At 44.9% G+C, this 16,737-nt stretch overlaps 1 protein-coding gene across 1 annotated transcript; it reads left to right on the forward strand.

Moving 5' to 3' along the window:
• The first annotated feature begins 1,527 nt into the window (after positions 1–1,527).
• On the forward strand, positions 1,528–8,621 carry MED10 (mediator complex subunit 10). The gene is made up of 4 exons (XM_066360794.1): positions 1,528–1,727; positions 2,892–2,975; positions 5,919–6,021; positions 8,074–8,621. The coding sequence occupies exons 1-4, from the start codon at positions 1,606–1,608 to the stop codon at positions 8,170–8,172; spliced, it is 408 nt and encodes a 135-aa protein (XP_066216891.1). The 5' UTR covers positions 1,528–1,605; the 3' UTR covers positions 8,173–8,621.
• Positions 8,622–16,737: the final 8,116 nt, after the last annotated feature.

Here is a 16,737-nt window from a genome sequence, read left to right on the forward strand (position 1 = left end):
CTGTGTATTCAGGGGATTAATTCCCCTGTGTAAATTTTCTGTGTATTCAGAGTGGGAACAGAGATTTACCATGTCCATTCTGGCCACTGCATGAATTGAGTCCCTGATTCAGTAAGTTTAACAAATCACTTACCTTCTTTGGGTTCCCATTTCTGGTAACAACTGGGAAAAACTTTGCAGATTATTGAGAAAAGGAGCTCCCTCAGTTTTCCTAGGAATAGAAAAGTACAGGTGATGAATATCATGATATTCAGTAAAGTGAAATCACTCTGGCTTGAGGATTTCAGATAGGCTATTGTATGAGCAAACATCGACTAGTCTTAGAAGAATGAGCAAAAAAATTTCTTAAGTGCAAGAGTGATGTGATCAAACTGGAAAATAGTAAGATCAACGAACAGCAGTTTACTGAAAGCTTAGTGAAGTAGGAGAGGTTTTTCTTCATCAACAGGAAACTCCAGAAGGTGCTGTTTTATTTGAGTTGGCACAGGAGGTAAGTGCCTCACCTTGGCAGAAATTAGGGAAAACAAGAGTTAGAAGAGATGGTGGCTAGTTATATACAAGAGGAAAGAAGGGAAGCTGACCCAAGGATTTCAATTGAGGTGCAGGGAAACTGTCTTTATTGGGTCCTTCATGCAAACTTTAGGATTTTTATTCCAGTGGGTATTTGTGAAGATGCTACATTGTATGGAGCATGGAGGGGACCAAGATCTCTGGTGGGACTAGTAACAATTAGTGCTAGAAGGTATCAACCGTGACTCTAGGCTTTAAAGTTTAAGTCAGGATGAGTTGTCTTGGTTGCTAATTTATTTATTTGGGGATGGCAAATCATTACTGGTAAACTCACAGGTCTGAAGACCACCTTGAGCTGCCTTTCAGGCCTGCTGGATCCTGCACAGCAGCAAACAGGGGTTTGCGAATGAAAGGTTGAGCAAGCTCCCTTCCACCCCCAGAGCCGTTGCATCTGTGTGTAAAGGAATGCAGGAAGGGATGCTCTCCAAGATCTTAAAGATGGCTTTAGTCAGAGGGGTGTGCTTTCAGGTGTCTTTTCTGCTTTCTTCATTATACCATTTTTCTGTATTATTTTAACTATTTACAATGAATACCTGTAATTTATATATTTAAGAAAAGTCATTCTAATTGTGAGTACAAATTACTCTCTCCAAGCCCTAGCCTCTGTTCCCTTTTTTTTCCTGGTGGTACCTCTTCTAACTTCAAGTAACTGTCAAGTCTTCTTTTCCTGATTTTTATGGATGTGAACAGAGGCTCAGGGACAAAGTAACTTGTTCAGGGCCAGTGGAGGCAAAACGAGGTCTAGCTCTAGCGGGTGTTCACCACTGGTCCGTTGGGGAGCCCTGATTACTGATACCTGCCTGGTCCGCTCACCTGTACTGCTTAGGGCTGCTGGGGCGGGCCCAATCTAAAGCCCGCCCCAAGCCCCGCCCCCGAGGCGCTCCAGGATCCTGAATTCGCCCCCGACTGCCAGCCCCTCCCACCACCCAGCTACTTCTCCGCCCCCCTAGAGGAAACGGAAGTGGTAGCGGGTGCGGGCGGAAGCAGGAAGCGGCAGAGTAGAGGGACGCCCGTAGCGGTGCTGAGTATTGTGCCATGGCGGAGAAGTTCGACCACCTGGAGGAGCATCTGGAGAAGTTCGTGGAGAACATCAGGCAGCTCGGCATCATCGTCAGCGACTTCCAGCCCAGCAGTCAGGCCGGGCTCAACCAAAAACTGTAAGTGGCGACTAGAGTCCGGCGTTTCTCCGGGGCCGGCGGGGCAGCGTCCGCTCGGGGAGCCGGATGGGAATCGGGATGGGGCTGGAGAACCGGGATCGGAAAGCGGAATCGGGGCGTGAGGGCCGGGCGGAGAGCCACATCCTTTGGGCCTCTCCTGGGCCTGGCCCCTCCCGGACTCCTCTCGCTCCAGGCTGTGCGTCCAGGGCGGGCTAGCCGCTGCCGCCTGTTACGGACCCGCCTCCTTCCCGCTTTGCCTTGCTGGGACCTTTTCTTGAGGGCCCATTTGGAGAAGTTTTCATGGCAGACAAAATGGATTCTGTTTGGGGCCACATCCAGGGAGTCATTCTTTATGATCTAAGCCTCTCTCTGCGCACTTGTAACTCCCTCTCAGCGTTTCCTCCTGAACAGTGAGGAATTCAGAGCCTGTCTGTGCCCAGAGTGGAGGCGGGACTCGTGGGAGTGCACTAAAGTGGGCTCGGGAGGACGAGGGCTGCAGACTCCACCTGCTGCATAGGCCAGAGTATGGAGAAATTGGGGGAAGGAACGGTGAGAAAGGCCGCAGGCCGTTTATTAACTATACTTTTTGGCCGCTGCGTTTTGCAGCCATGGTGCTCAAGCCCTGGGATGGACAAAGGCAAACACACGAACACTCTGGAGAAGGGCTCACGTAGGCATATAAACATGTAAGTGCAACTCTGCCTTATGTACCCAGTGCTGTGGGTCTAGCCAGGTGATCTAGGAAGACTCCTTAAGGGAGCTGAAATTCAACCTGGCAGAGATGACTTTCTTACCCCAGACTTTGAGGAGGGTTCTTAAGCTGGAGTCCACTGCTCCATGTGTTTTCTGAAACCCACACACAACATCATATGTACATCAAGGTAATTGTTTTTGAGAGAAGGTTCCTATTTTTCATCAGATTCTCATAGGGGTTAGTTCCTCTCCCCGGTATTGGCAATTTCTAGTTTAGAAAGGAAATCAACAAAGATCGGAGTGTATTCTGTAATTCCAGACCCTTTCTCGGAATTCTGTAGGTAACAAAAAAGTTATGAGCTGTGTGTAAACCCCTATATGTGGAAGGAGAACTTTTTTATTTGGCCAGGTGGATGGTGCTCATGGTGTCATGGAGTTAACCACATGTGCCAATTTTGCTTTTTCCCCCAGGAATTTTATTGTGACTGGCTTACAGGATATTGATAAGTGCCGACAGCAACTTCATGACATTACAGTACCTTTAGAAGTCTTTGAGTAAGTACCATTTCGGATATTCATTCAACATTCAAGTATAATTCTCGTTTAGTTGTGGTATAATGACTGCTTCTGTGGTGGCTGTTTTAGTGCCTGCTCTGTGGCAGGCACAGCCTACATGCAGGAGAATATGCCAGTGAAGAAAAGCAGACAAAAGCACCTGCCCTCAGGAAATTTTATGTTCCGATGAGATTAACAATTAAAAAAAAACTCAATGTTTGTATTGTTGTAAAAGAGTTCCTTGTGAATAGAGATGTATTAAATATTAAATATGAAAAACACCATAGATTCTTAAAGTTTTGTTTAGATAGAAGGACAGCTATATAACTGCCTTTTTATCTTAAAAAATAGAAAAAAGAGGTAGAAAATTTTGAGTGGGTTATATATATATTTTTAAATTTTCCTTATTCATTTTAGAGAGGAGAGAGAGAGACAGAGAGGGAGAGAGAGGAGAGAGAGACAGAGAGAGAAGGTGGGGAGGAGCTGGAAGCATCAACTCCCATTTGTACCTTGATCAGGCAAGCCCAGGGTTTCGAACCGGCGACCTCAGCATTTCCAGGTCGACGCTTGATCCACTGCGCCACCACAGGTCAGGCGGGTTATATTTTAAATTAAAAATAAGTAACAGCCAGAAACAACCTGAAAAGGAATCTGGTTTGGTGTCTCCCGTACTGCCCTGGGACTACTGGTTCTGGGAGGTGATCATATATGCTCTGTTGAAAAAAAAAAAGTTCTTAGGCCAAGTAAGTTTGGGAAGGCTATTCAAGATTTTCTCCAGGAAACTTATCTGTGCCTACCATAGTCGTGACCCAGAGAATTCATTCAGGAAATAAATGTCTTAGGTTTTGTTTTGTTTTTTTTTTTAATCCAGATTTTATCACACTGGTTGGTTGTCACACCCCTAATTTTATAAGTGAAGGAACTGATAAGTAACTACAGTGGGCTATTTACTAGTCAGTGTCAGAGTTAGGACTAAAATCCTGGACTTGTTCCTCAACCAGGGCCGTTTTGTCTATGACCAACAGCCTCTCCCTCCTGGAGTTGGCTCTAATCTGCAAAAGCACGTTAGTACTTATTGCAGCAAAACTGCAAATGTAAACCACCAATAATTTCCTTGAGCAATAAAGGACTAGCTATTGTATTTTACATCCCCAAAAATCAAGAGATAAAAGTCCAAGTAGGCTGCAGTTTTCACAGGCTCAGCTCCATCCTTGCCTGTTGGCCGTGGTGTCATGTTTTTCCTGCGAGTTCTCAGCTGGCCCCAGTGAGTTCTCCTGCTTCAGGGGGAAGTGGAGGTCACGTGTATGTGTTACAGCTCTGGACTCCTGGGTGATGATGCTGGCTGTGTAGGGCAGGAAGGTGGAGGCTTCTTTCCTTTTCTCATCAGTGCTCTTCTGGTTATGAATGTGCGAGATGGGTATATTGACAGATGCCAGTAACTACTTGAATCTTCGATGTGGGGCAAATCAGAGTAGGGTGATGGGTAGAGATCGCTGAAGGACAGCGGGGAGTTCTCAGCCCCAGCCCCAGCAGGTGGGCAGAGAGACAGAGGAGACTCACTTGGGGTGTTGGGAATGAGATAGCTTTTGGGCTCTAATAAGCAGCACTGTAAACTGTCAGTCATTTTTGCATGAGGTGGGAGAAGTTTTCAGGCCCACGGTGGCCTGTTTAGCACACACTTTGAGACTGTGTCTGTAACAGATAAAGGTGTTAGCCTGGTCCCTTCTGTCCAGCCCATTCTTACCTCACAGGGTGGGTGTGTTGGCAGAATGGGGTTCATTCCTTAGGCCCTAGCAGAAGAGCCTAATTCAAATAATATTGCTGATGAATGGTTGTTTAGGACACTTGAACCTGTAGGGGTTTTTTTCCTCCAGAAATGGACGGAGTTTGTTTAGAATTAACCATAATTCTACTTCCTTCATTCCATCATTTCAAAAACATTGCAATATAATGGAATTTCTAGAACTCATGATTTATTTTTTGCTATCATAATGGCCAATTTTCATGTCATTAACAGTAATTTAACAGTGCCTTTCATCTGAACTGATATATATTTTTTTAACTGAAGCATTCAAGTGCACAAATTGAACTTTGTGTGGTGGTAGTTTCTTTGTAATGAATAATTCAGTTTAGTTGAGTGATATGAAGATCTTCAAGGTACAGAAATAGACAGGTGGCTTACAGCTGGTAAAATGTGCATATTCATCTAGGCAGTATGCTGATGAAATCTTTGGGATAATGAAGACATTTTGGGAACAAGTGTTAAAAATTTGAAGAAGCAGTTTTATATTGTTTAGAAATAATTACAGAGAAACTTTCTCTTTGCTACATCCGAGTTACATAGGGTATTTAGTACTATGCTGTGCCCCCCACCCCTGAAAGCAGTTGAAGCTTTGGAAAATGATTTTGGGGAGAGCAGGGCCGGCTGTCCTGCTTGCAGCTCTCTTCCTTTCTCCCTCCAGTGGCCTGAGGCCCCTCCACACGGCTCCCAAGGGGATGGGGGCCCTGGAGTATAGGCTGCATCCTGGAGGGCTCTCCCTAGCTCCGCCATGCTGCTGGGTCTGAAGCCCTGGCCCACTCTTAGTTCTCTTGTCAAGAGCTTCCTAACCTCACAGGTTGTTATGAGGATCGAAGGTCCTGGCCATGAAGCCTTTGGGGAGCAAGGAGGCTGCAAATGTGTGTGGTGTGGCCATGGAGCTTGCTGGGTTTATAAGTGATCATGCCTTGATTTTATATGTCATTCATGGTATTACAAATAGTACGGGATCACCTCATGTGTCTTTGTATAAATGAAGGAATCCTGATTTACTTGGTTCCTGGATGTAGTTTATTCTGAACAGGGCCACATGCGTGAAGTTATGTATAGCTAGTTTTTTTTTTTCGATGAGAAAACAGAATAGAGATCAGCCAGGAGAGTGTTAATTAGATGTTTCCTGTTTCCAGATACATAGATCAAGGTCGAAACCCGCAACTCTACACCAAAGAGTGCCTGGAGAGGGCTCTAGCGAAAAACGAACAAGTTAAAGGCAAGATCGACACAATGAAGGTAAGGCTCCTCCTGTAAACAAATTAATGTCAGAACAGAAAGGAATCCTTAGAAAGTAAATTTGGCTAGTAAGTAGACTTTCTTTTTCATGCTTGCTAAAACATCAGCTGTTTTATAACACAGTTGAGATTTCTGAATTGGGCAACAGGTAGTAAACAGAGCTAAATACCAGGGATGCCTTCTGTTGGGCCTTTTCCTGTATTTGTGGTTCTTTGGTTTGGAGGAGTCTGGATTCTTCCTTCCCTTTTCCTTTGCTGGTGGTGGTCTCCAGCTTTGAACTCCAGGCTCCTTTGTGCTGTATCCCCTGTCACACAGGTCTCCACAGAGAACTGGCTCTGTTTCTTTGCTGTAATGAAGTCTAGAAAACTCTGTACATCTACATGATTTATGTTGTTTTTCCTTAAATTCAGTTAAATTAGGTCCCAGTTGGAGCATGTGTGGTTTGATTTTTCCTCTAATTGGATGGTGCCATCCCTTTTCTGGTCTCCCATTTCTGTTGGCCTCATACAACGAGCCCTCCTGCCTCTTTACCCCCGTTCCTCGTTCGGCCCAGCCAGGCTGGTCTTGTTTCTGTTTCTGGAACTCATTAAAACCTCTCCTAGGAAGGAGGATTTGATTCTCCTGTGTGCTCTCTTTGCAAACTGGCTTTCCTTTGGGGTCATTGTGTGTCACCTGCTCAGAGAGGCCATGGGGACGAGCCTTTCCCAAACCTTTTTCCGGAGAGTCTGAGCAGAATTCCTCCTTTTCTTTTTTCCTAGTCTGTCTTCTTCATGCAGCTTACACTCCAGGATCTCGAGGCATGAGTGCTCTGTTCCTGCTGATGCCCACACCCACAGGTGTACACACTTTGTGTCTGATGTGTGACCTCTTAGGTCATAAGGTGTGAAGAGTCAGCAGAGAGACGCTCTCAGGGTGACAGTGATGGGCGTCACATGTTGCCCTGAGGAGGCAGGGCTTCCCAGTGTCCCCCCAGGTAATCTGTGCGGAAGGTAGGCGGCATGCCTGGGAGGTGGCATTTGCTGTGACTGTTACTGTATCTTTATTTCTCTATTGTCAGTTTGGGACTGAATTGTTGATGAACTTGGCATCACCCTCGGGACATAATATAGCTTCATTCAGTAGTAAGCTGTGACTGTTGGGACTGTTTTGTGAGTGAGTCACATTGTTCAGCAGAAATCTTCTCTCTGTGAACAGGATTGTGGTTTATGTGTGTTCTCTCAGTCCTGTCCTTTTTCTGTGCGACTCTGGGGCCTGTGGGATGCAGAGGTTTCCTGCTGGTGGTACTACATGGGGACTCTGTGATTGATCTTCAGTCACTTGGTTTCATTCTCTCCAAGACCCGTGAAAGTCACTGTGCAGTTCCTTGGCCTGCCTTTACTTAGTGGGTGGGTATTATGTTGTTGAAGTGCAGTCTCCTTTGAGAATGTATTCTTAACTGTGTAAGCATTATATCTTTATATCCACAGTGCTTCCTCCTAGTGTAGCTTTTAAGAAAAGATTTTGAGATGCTGATAGAGACTTAGCTGCCTTTAAGGGTGGCATCAAACAAATCTTATGCTGGCTAGTAGGGTCAGGGAGCCATGGCATTCAGCATAGACAGGTTTCCAGGTGCTTCCAAAGCTTTGATCGAGCTGTTTGCACACAGAGTGCTGTATGCTTCCAATTATCAATTGCTTAAGTAATGTTATTTGAAGATTCCTGTTACGTGTGTTATGTGCAAAAATCATTTTCACCTGTGTGACTGGCTTCCCATTCGAGAACCTTTTTTACTTTGGAACAGGAGGGAAGAAGTGGTATTTGAATGTGTATTCCTCTTTCAGGTAGTTCTTAGTGTACCTGTAATGTAGTCAGTTGCAAATGTTACTTTCCGCTAGTTCTTCAAATACTATGTCCATGGGCCATCGATGAGCAGGTGGCATGGGGCCATGGGTTTGCGGTGAGGCAGGGAGAGTCTGTTCCTTTGGAGGGAGGGCTGGGGGGTAGGTGTGGTCTTTAACTTGGGTGATGGGTCACAAACAGAGATATTATGATAGTGTTCATTTTTCTCCTTAGAAATTTAAAAGCCTGTTGATTCAAGAACTTTCTAAAGTATTTCCAGAAGACATGGCTAAATACCGAAGCATCCGCGGGGAGGACCACCCCCCTTCCTAACTTGCTCCACCCTCTGTCTGAAGATCCTCCTAGTCCTGTGTGAATCAAGGGGACTTTCAGGCAGCCTGTGACTGAGAGGCCTGGGGGTGGCAGGGCCTCGAGGGCTTTGGGAGTTGTGCTGCTGGAGCCTTGTTCCTGACGGCTGGTGCCCTCCCAGCTGCGTGTGCCGCTTTTGATCCAGGCAGCGTCGTCTTGGAAATATTAAATGTGGTAGGTAAAGTAAAAGGTTTTGAGAATTCTACCTAATTCTTTTCTGTTTGTGTACTTTTCTGTCCCATTTTATGGTGTCAAAGAAAGCCAAAAAAAAAAAAATTGGTTTAATATGAGAAGTACTTGGTTTTGTATTTTCTATTTTCAAGTATAGTGCATAAAGAATGTATTCAATGTAACTGTTTACATGGATTTCAATTAGACATAAGCATATATAATAAAGTCTTTAAGTACTTATATGACTTATTCCATGTAATTATTTTATAACAATTTTATAGTACAGTGCGTCTTGTAAATACTCAAGTATTCCCCAAAATGTGAGTAATATTTATAAAATTGGTTCTTCAGGCATTTAGGCAGGAAAAGCTAAAGCAAAATGCAAAATTCTGATTTCTTCACAGCCTTCTTCATAGAGAGCATAGCAAATACCGAAGAAGGCAGATTTAGGGACACTATTGCAGAACACCCTGTGGACTGCTTACTGATCGCAGGTGGTTTTGTTCACCGCAGTGTCTGACTCCGTGGGTCCCCGTGGGCCTTGGGGCCTGCCTGTCTTACAAACTCTCCGTACTTTTGCATCTGTGGGCTGCACTGTGAGGCATATCCCTGTGCATCGTCCCTCAGGGTGACTTGCGGGTCATCTGCATCAGAATGACCTGGACTTGTTTATTTGAAAGGTGGGCCCAGTTCAGTCCTGCTGAGTTAGAGGCTTTAAGGATGTGGCCTGGGAACCTGTGTTGCTGATTTGCTTCCTGAGTGATTCTGGGCCCCTTAGATCCCAGTACACCGTGAGGACTTTGATGTGCACAGCAGTGTCAGTGGTCTGTGTCATGTGAGACCGTAGGAATGGTTTAGTGAAGTGTGAGGGTCAGTGTCCAGCTTTCAGTGTTTTCACTGGCCCCTCTGGAATGGGGGAACTTGTGCATAGCCACTGCTTCTCAAAGGGTCTTGCTGGGAGTCCCGCAGTACCCCTTAGGAAGTTGCTACTTTGTTAGTAGTTCTGTTTTCTCCAGAGTAACACTAGAAAAGGTCTCCCATTTGGAGACATGGTTTCTTCACGATAAGGGGACTCCCCTGCCCATTAGGTCCTAGAGCCAGCGGTTTTCCAGCCTCTAACCCAGTGGTCGTCAACCTGGTCCCTACCGCCCACTAGTGGGTGTTCCAGCTTTCATGGTCGGCTGTGGCAGAGCAACCAAGGTATAAATAAAAAGATAGATTTAACTATAGTAAGTTGTTTTATAAAGATTTATTCTGCCAAACTTAGCGAAAATCTGACATAAAGTACTTGGTAAGTAATTATTATTATATGCTTTAACTTGCTGTAACTCTGCTTTATAAATTTTATAAAGTAAAGTTACTTCCCTACTTTATAAATCACCATTACTGTGGAATCGGTGGGCGGTTAGAAAATTTTGCTACTAACAGAGATACAAAAGTGGGCGGTAGGTATAAAAAGGTTGACTATACCCCTGCTCTAACCTCCCTATTAGCTGCTCCGCAGGGGATTTGGGGGCCTGGCTTGCTAAGCCCTACCCAGACACCATTCCCATAGTCAGCTCATTTGGTCCTCACCACACCCCTGAGCTGCGGGAACTGTTGTTTGCATGTTATTAATCCAAAACTGGGCATAGAGGCTAAATTGCATGCCTACTTGCACAGCTGATGTGTAGTAGAGCTACATGTTCATTGCTGGCTGACCTCATCCAGGGTTTGTGTTCTCAACCATGGCACTGTGTTGCCTTAATAGACATCATTCTGCAGTTGTAGCAGTAGCCCAATTGCTCCAGATCGTGGCGCTTAAAACGTTGTACCATGGCTCCAGGTTTTGGTTTCTTGCTCCCCAGCCTTCTTGGAATGTGCATTTCCATCCTCTGTAGTGGTTCTTAGTGGGGCCAATGGTGTCCCTCGTTCCTCTCTGGTTCTGTACTTACAATGCATAGCTGGCAAAGGGAAGCTGTTGGTTCCGCATGGTGGGCCTAGGAGTTACAGGTGGCCTTGGCTATTTAATACAGATACCTAACCTTCAGAAGAGCGGGGTTGCCATCAGTTAGTGGAGATGCTTATGTATGGCCAATGATAATGCAAAGCCTGCCAGCATTGTGAGTATGCTGACCTTGGCCCGGCAGTGCAGATGTAGCTACAACATGTCACGCTGGAACAATCATGGTCCCTTTTTCACTACAGGTTCAGGTGTATGGGTTCACGGCCCTGGAACTCTTAAACACCACCTCCACAGTGGAATCCCAGGAATGAGTAGGAATTGGCAGCTCATGATGCCATGACACTATGCTGTGTTCTCCCTAAGTTCATGGGTTGGTCTCTGTTTTGCACTGTACCTGGCAAGTCACTTGTAAACCTTTCGGTTCAGAACTGACATGGTATTGTGAGAGTTCAGAGCAGCATTGAACGGTCCACAGACCGCCTTCTTGCAAACAAAAATAAAGGTGTGATGCTGATTGTAACTGCCACTGTCTCCCAGACATCTCCACCCGAAGGTCTAGGACCACACCTCAGAGCTGATGTGCCCACCTTACTTAACTCACTGTCCCTTCCCTTGGATTTCTGACCCGTCCTCAAGGGCTGTTTTTTTTTTTTTTTACAGAGACAGAGAGGGAGTCAGAGAGAGGGATAGACAGGGACAGACAGATGGGAATGGAGAGATGAGAAGCATCAATCATTAGTTTTTCGTTGCGCATTGCAACTCCTTAGTTGTTCATTGATTGCTTTCTCATATGTGCCTTGACCTTGAGCCTTCAGCAGACCGAGTAACCCCTTGCTCGAGCCAGCGGCCTTGGGTCCAAGCTAGTGAGCTTTGTTCTAACCAGATGAGCCTGTGCTCAAGCTGGTGACCTTGGGGTCTCGAACCTGGGTCCTTGGCATCCCAGTCCGATGCTCTATCCACTGCGCCACCGCCTGGTCAGGCTCAAGGGCATTATTTCAGTTAAAACAATAATTTTTGGAGTTTGCCTGTTGAAGTAGTCATTTTGATGGGCTGCTGGTTTTTAGGTCCTTTCTACCCATTATCTTCAAGTGTGTTGTCAATTCTCCTTTCAGTTGTGAACTTTTCTTCCACCCCCTTTCTCCAAACACAGATCAGTTAACCAGCCAACTAGTTAGCCCAGTGGTTTTCTGCACACCTACATCTCTATACCTCTGCCATGGGGTGAGTCCTGGTACAAACATGGGGCCTGAGCTTTAAATCACTGTTTGAGGCTGTGAGCTGCCTCCGTGGTGGAGAAAATTGAAAAATAAATATTAAGCCCCATCAATAGAAACATACAGCCAAGAAGAGCACCATATTGCTGCCCTAATGTTAATATTGTGCTATTTATACCTAGACTTTTTTTTTTTGCCCATAAGCACATGAATAATTAGATGTAGAATTATTCCTATACATATAAGTTGGTAACCTTTTTTAAAAATTATTTTAATTCATTTTTTTAGAGAAGAGAGAGAGAAAAGGGGGGAGGAACAGGAAGTATCAACCCCCATATGTGCCTTGACCAGGCAAGCCCAGGGTTTTGAACAGGCGATCTCAGCGTTTCAGGTCAATGCTTGATCCACTGTGCCACCACAGATCAGGCCCTTTTTTAAAAATACTGTACCAAGAAAATCTGGGAGAGTTCAATAAACTTTCTCCTACATAATAGTTGTTAGTACTTAGTGTTCAATTAATGTAACAACAGCAGACACTTATATGTTGTAATTGGTATGGCAAACACGGTTTAAGCCCTTTCTATGCATTGACTCAATCCCCACAGTAAACCGGTGAAGAACCTGAGGCACAGAGAGGTTGAGTAACCTGCTTAGATCACTCTGCTGACAAGGGGTGAAGTGTGGCTTGCATCTGCGGAGTCAGAAAATCAACCTTGCTTGGCCCCCCTGCCTCTTGAAGTCATTCTATGTGGTTCACGATTTTTTACTACTACAAAATCCTTATCTTTGTTCATATAGTTTCCTCCCCTTGTTCAATGATGATTTAGGATAAGTTCCTGGAAGTGGATCATGGGATTTACACTTGTTCAGGGTGCCATACTCATTTTCTATTGCCCTTAAGCTCTGAAATAACCAGGTGTTAGTTTCAAAGGCAAGTGTTTATCTATGGGGGATATCAGTAATGTCCCTGGGTAGTTGATTAATTATGTTCTTATCAAACAAAAATATATGAATACCGGTAGCTTGTTGAAGTATTACTATAGTCAATGAAGACAGATGCTGACTACTAATAAGGTTACATGGTAACCCTGAACAACCAGATAGCCTGCTCTTGTTTTTTGCTACTCACCTGGACAGGACTGACCCATTGTCCAAGTGATAGAAATGCCATTGATCCAAGAGGGAGCAACACAACATACAAAGTTTGATCCTTCATAGACTCAGGTGATGTTAGGGGACAGCTGTTCTTTTCAAGTGTCCACAAAGCTAAGAAGTTACAAACGAAAGAGATTAATATATTTGGCTACATAAATGTTAAAAAAAAACAACCCTCCAAACTAACGTAAAGTTACAAAAACACAATAAACCCAAAGACAAAAGAATGAAGAAAAATACACATACGACAAAGGGCTAAATATGTACTGTACAAAGAGCTCTTATAAGAAAAAGAAGACAAACTTATGAAAGAATAAGCAGATGTTCATTGTTTATAATTAGAAGAAAAGTAGAAGGAAAAGAAAAAAGGCAGGAAGTTGAATGCCCATAAAGAATAGCTTAAATTATGGTTTATCTGTTTGATGGAGTACTATACAATGATTAAAAAGAATGAAAGGAAAAAGAAAGTCTTTGTGAAATGATAAAGAAAAATTGCCGGCCCTGGCCGGTTGGCTCAGTGGTAGAGCATCAGCCTGGCGTGCAGAAGTCCTGGGTTCGATTTCCGGCCAGGGCACACAGGAGAAGCGCCCATCTGCTTCTCCACCCCTCCCCCTCTCCTTCCTCTCTGTCTCTTCCCCTCCCGCAGCTGAGGCTCCATTGGAGCAAAGATGGCCCGGGCGCTGGGGATGGCTCCTTGGCCTCTGCCCCAGGCACTGGAGTGGCTCTGGTCGCAACAGAGCGACGCCCCGGAGGGGCAGAGCATCGCCCCCTGGTGGGCAAAGCGTCGCCCTCTGGTGGGCGTGCCGGGTGGATCCCAGTCAGGCGCATGGGGGAGTCTGTCTGACTGTCTCTCCCTGTTTCCAGCTTCAGAAAAATACAAAAAAATAAATAAATAAAGAGAAAAATTGCCAAGATTTTAATATTAAATTATTTAAAAACAAGTTTGTTCAACAGACATTGATTAAAGCTCTCCTGCTGTAGACTATATGCCAGCCTGAATGTTTCTCCAAGGTGATCTGCTTAACTTGTGATGGGGAGCTTATTAAAAATGCTGACTCTTGCATGACCGGACGGTGGTGCAGTGGATAGGGCATCAGACTGGGATGTGGAGGACCCAGGTTCGAGACCCTGAGGTAGCCAGTTTGAGTGGGCTCATCTGGTTTGGGCAAAAGCTCACCAGCTTGGACCCAAGGTCGCTGGCTTGAGCAAGGGGTTACTTGGTCTACTGAAGGCCCACAGTCAAGGCACATATGAGAAAGCAATCAATGAACAACTAAGGTATCGCAACGAAAAACTGATGATTGATGCTTCTCTTCTCTCTCCATTCCTGTCTGTCCCTATCTGTCGTGTCGTGTCCCTACACACACACACACACACACACACACACACACACACACACACACACACACACACACACACCCGTCTCTGTAAAAAAAAAAAAATGCTGAATACTGAATCTCTCCACCAGGGCTGCTGCACTGGAGTCCTTCCCCACAACCTTGACTTCTAAACAACACACTTGACCTTTACATTCAGTGTTGGGTTCCTCAGGGGTTCTTTTATTATATACCCTCTCCTTGGGCAATCTCGTCCATCTCATGACTCCAGTTACAGTCTTGTGACAAGATTCCCAGGATTGTCTACATCCCTGCTAAGTGAGTCCAATGTGTCTTTAACCCAGCTTTCTGTTCCTCTCTCCACTTGCTGTCTCCCAGGCACCTCCAACTCAGTGTCCCTAAAGCTGGACTCACTATCTTTCCCACCCAATCATCACCCCCTGTGCCTCCCCCTCAGTGGCACCACTGGCTATCTAGGTCCATCATTTGTAACCTCCTTTGCCGCCCTCACCGCTTCTCCTGCCTTCCTTTGGAAGCTGTCACTAAGTCTCCTAAATACTCCATTTCTTTGCTGTTTTTACTCCAGCGATGCTAGTATTTGGTTCTCCCAATATAGTACATCCCTTCCCTCATGCTCCACCTCCCTACCTGGCTACTTTACTCATCTTCCAGGTTGCAGTGTAAAAGCACCTTCATTAGCTTACCTTTTCTGAGGCTTCAGAGCAGAGCTGGTCTATTTGTTAATCTTTTCTTTGATGTTCAGTATCAAAGACACTGAGAGGGGAAACATCTTCGCTTCAAGACTAATCTCCCTCAGAGCCTGAATCATGCAGGCCTTATTTATTCCTGTGCTTTAGGACTTACTATGTGTCTGACGCGTAATGGTGCTTGTTAGTCACTGAACAGTGAGCAATCAAATTATGTGATGTGCACAAGGTTAGCTATTTGGGAAATCGTGCATGGATCTATCAGTGGCCAAGTGAAATGACATAAAGTGATGGTGTGATAGAGCGCGGAAGTGAAATATCATAATTGCATTGGACCTTGAGGATGTCCTATCCCAGAGGTCCCCAAACTATGGCCCGCGGGCCCCATGTGGCCCCCTGAGGCCATTTATCTGGCCCCCGCTGCACTTCCGAAAGGGGCACCTCTTTCATTGGTGGTCAGTGAGAGGAGCATAGTTCCCATTGAAATACTGGTCAGTTTGTTGATTTAAATTTACTTGTTCTTTATTTTAAATACTATATTTGTTCCTGTTTTGATTTTTACTTTAAAATAAGATATGTGCAGTGTGCATAGGGATTTGTTCATAGTTTTTTTAATAGTCTGGCCCTCCAACCATCTGAGGGACAGTGAACTGGCCCCCTGTGTAAAAAGTTTGGGGACCCCTGTATCCCCACAGAAGGAATGTTCTGGGTGTTGCCCAGACCTTCCATCCACCCTTTATGATGTTAACGGGGCAGAGCTCATGAGATGATGAAAACGGCCAGACTCCATCAAAAGGAGTTCTGGTCGGGTGGCTGAGGGGTCTGACGCTGAAACTTTGAATGGAGACAGATGTGAAATGATCCTCCCAGACCACCCAGAGTGTTTCTGCACAGAAAAAAAGACCCAGTTCAAAATGGCTTCATATTCTCAATTACTCCCTTCATCCTGCCCATTTGGGATCTGTTGAGGCCAGGCTGTTTGCAGGGACTTCTTCTGGTCCATGAACTCTGCCTTTACTCAGTGGAGCTACTGTCCTTGGAGCAGCGCTGGTGGCCCTTTCTCTTGTTTGCCTCTTTCCCTTCTGGGACCCTCACACAGCCTTTGGCCAAGTTTCAGTTGTTGACGAAAAGATCCACATATGTCATAAGTATTCCTGTTATTATAAAAAGAGTGTTACTTGCCCTTAAAGGGGACAGCCATATGTTTATTTTATTTGACTCTAAAATGATTCCATATCCAAGTTATTGTAGTTTCTAAGAATCTATTTTAATACCATTTTGGTTCAGGGCTATAATAAGTACAGAATAACTTGAGTACATAGCATTTATTATCATTGAATTATTGTATCCCAAATCTAGATTTTATTGATTTTTAATGTAAAAATTTAAATGCGTGTACTTCTATTTTTTGGTTATAAATGAAAAGTCATAGTTTTGCATTAAGGTAAAGGTGAAATCATTGTAACAGGGAGACCCAAAATAACGTTAAGATAGTTTCTCTTACATTTAGTCTGACTGGTCCATTAAGTGTTTGTTGTTTTAAATCTCTAATTTTAGCAGTAATGTTACCTACCAATGGCTAACTAATATACTACTTAATGAGAGATAGATGTATAGAAAAAAAGATGGAAGGGGGAAAAGATAGAGGGCATTTCTGTTGCCTTTTTTGCATAACACCCAATTCCTCCCTTATTTTCCTCATGCTCCACCCACTCAAAAGAAAAAAAAAAACTCTACTTGGTAGCCAAAAAGAACAACCATTATTTATTTGCTCATGATTCTTTGATTTGGACAGGGCTCAGTGGGGACAGCTTGTGCTCCGCAGGACACTCACCTCAGGCTGGCAGGTTCACTGCCAAGGTAGCCCACTCACATGCCTGGTGAGGAGGTGCTTGCTGGGGCTGGGAGCTGGGCTGTTGGCTGGGTCCTCAGTTCTCTTCCACATGCCCTTTCTTAGTGGTGAGGTTGGGCTTCTCATCACCTGGGCGCTGGGTTCTGAG

Source organism: Saccopteryx leptura, chromosome 1 (assembly GCF_036850995.1).
Source record: "Saccopteryx leptura isolate mSacLep1 chromosome 1, mSacLep1_pri_phased_curated, whole genome shotgun sequence".
Classification (NCBI taxonomy): domain Eukaryota; kingdom Metazoa; phylum Chordata; class Mammalia; order Chiroptera; family Emballonuridae; genus Saccopteryx; species Saccopteryx leptura.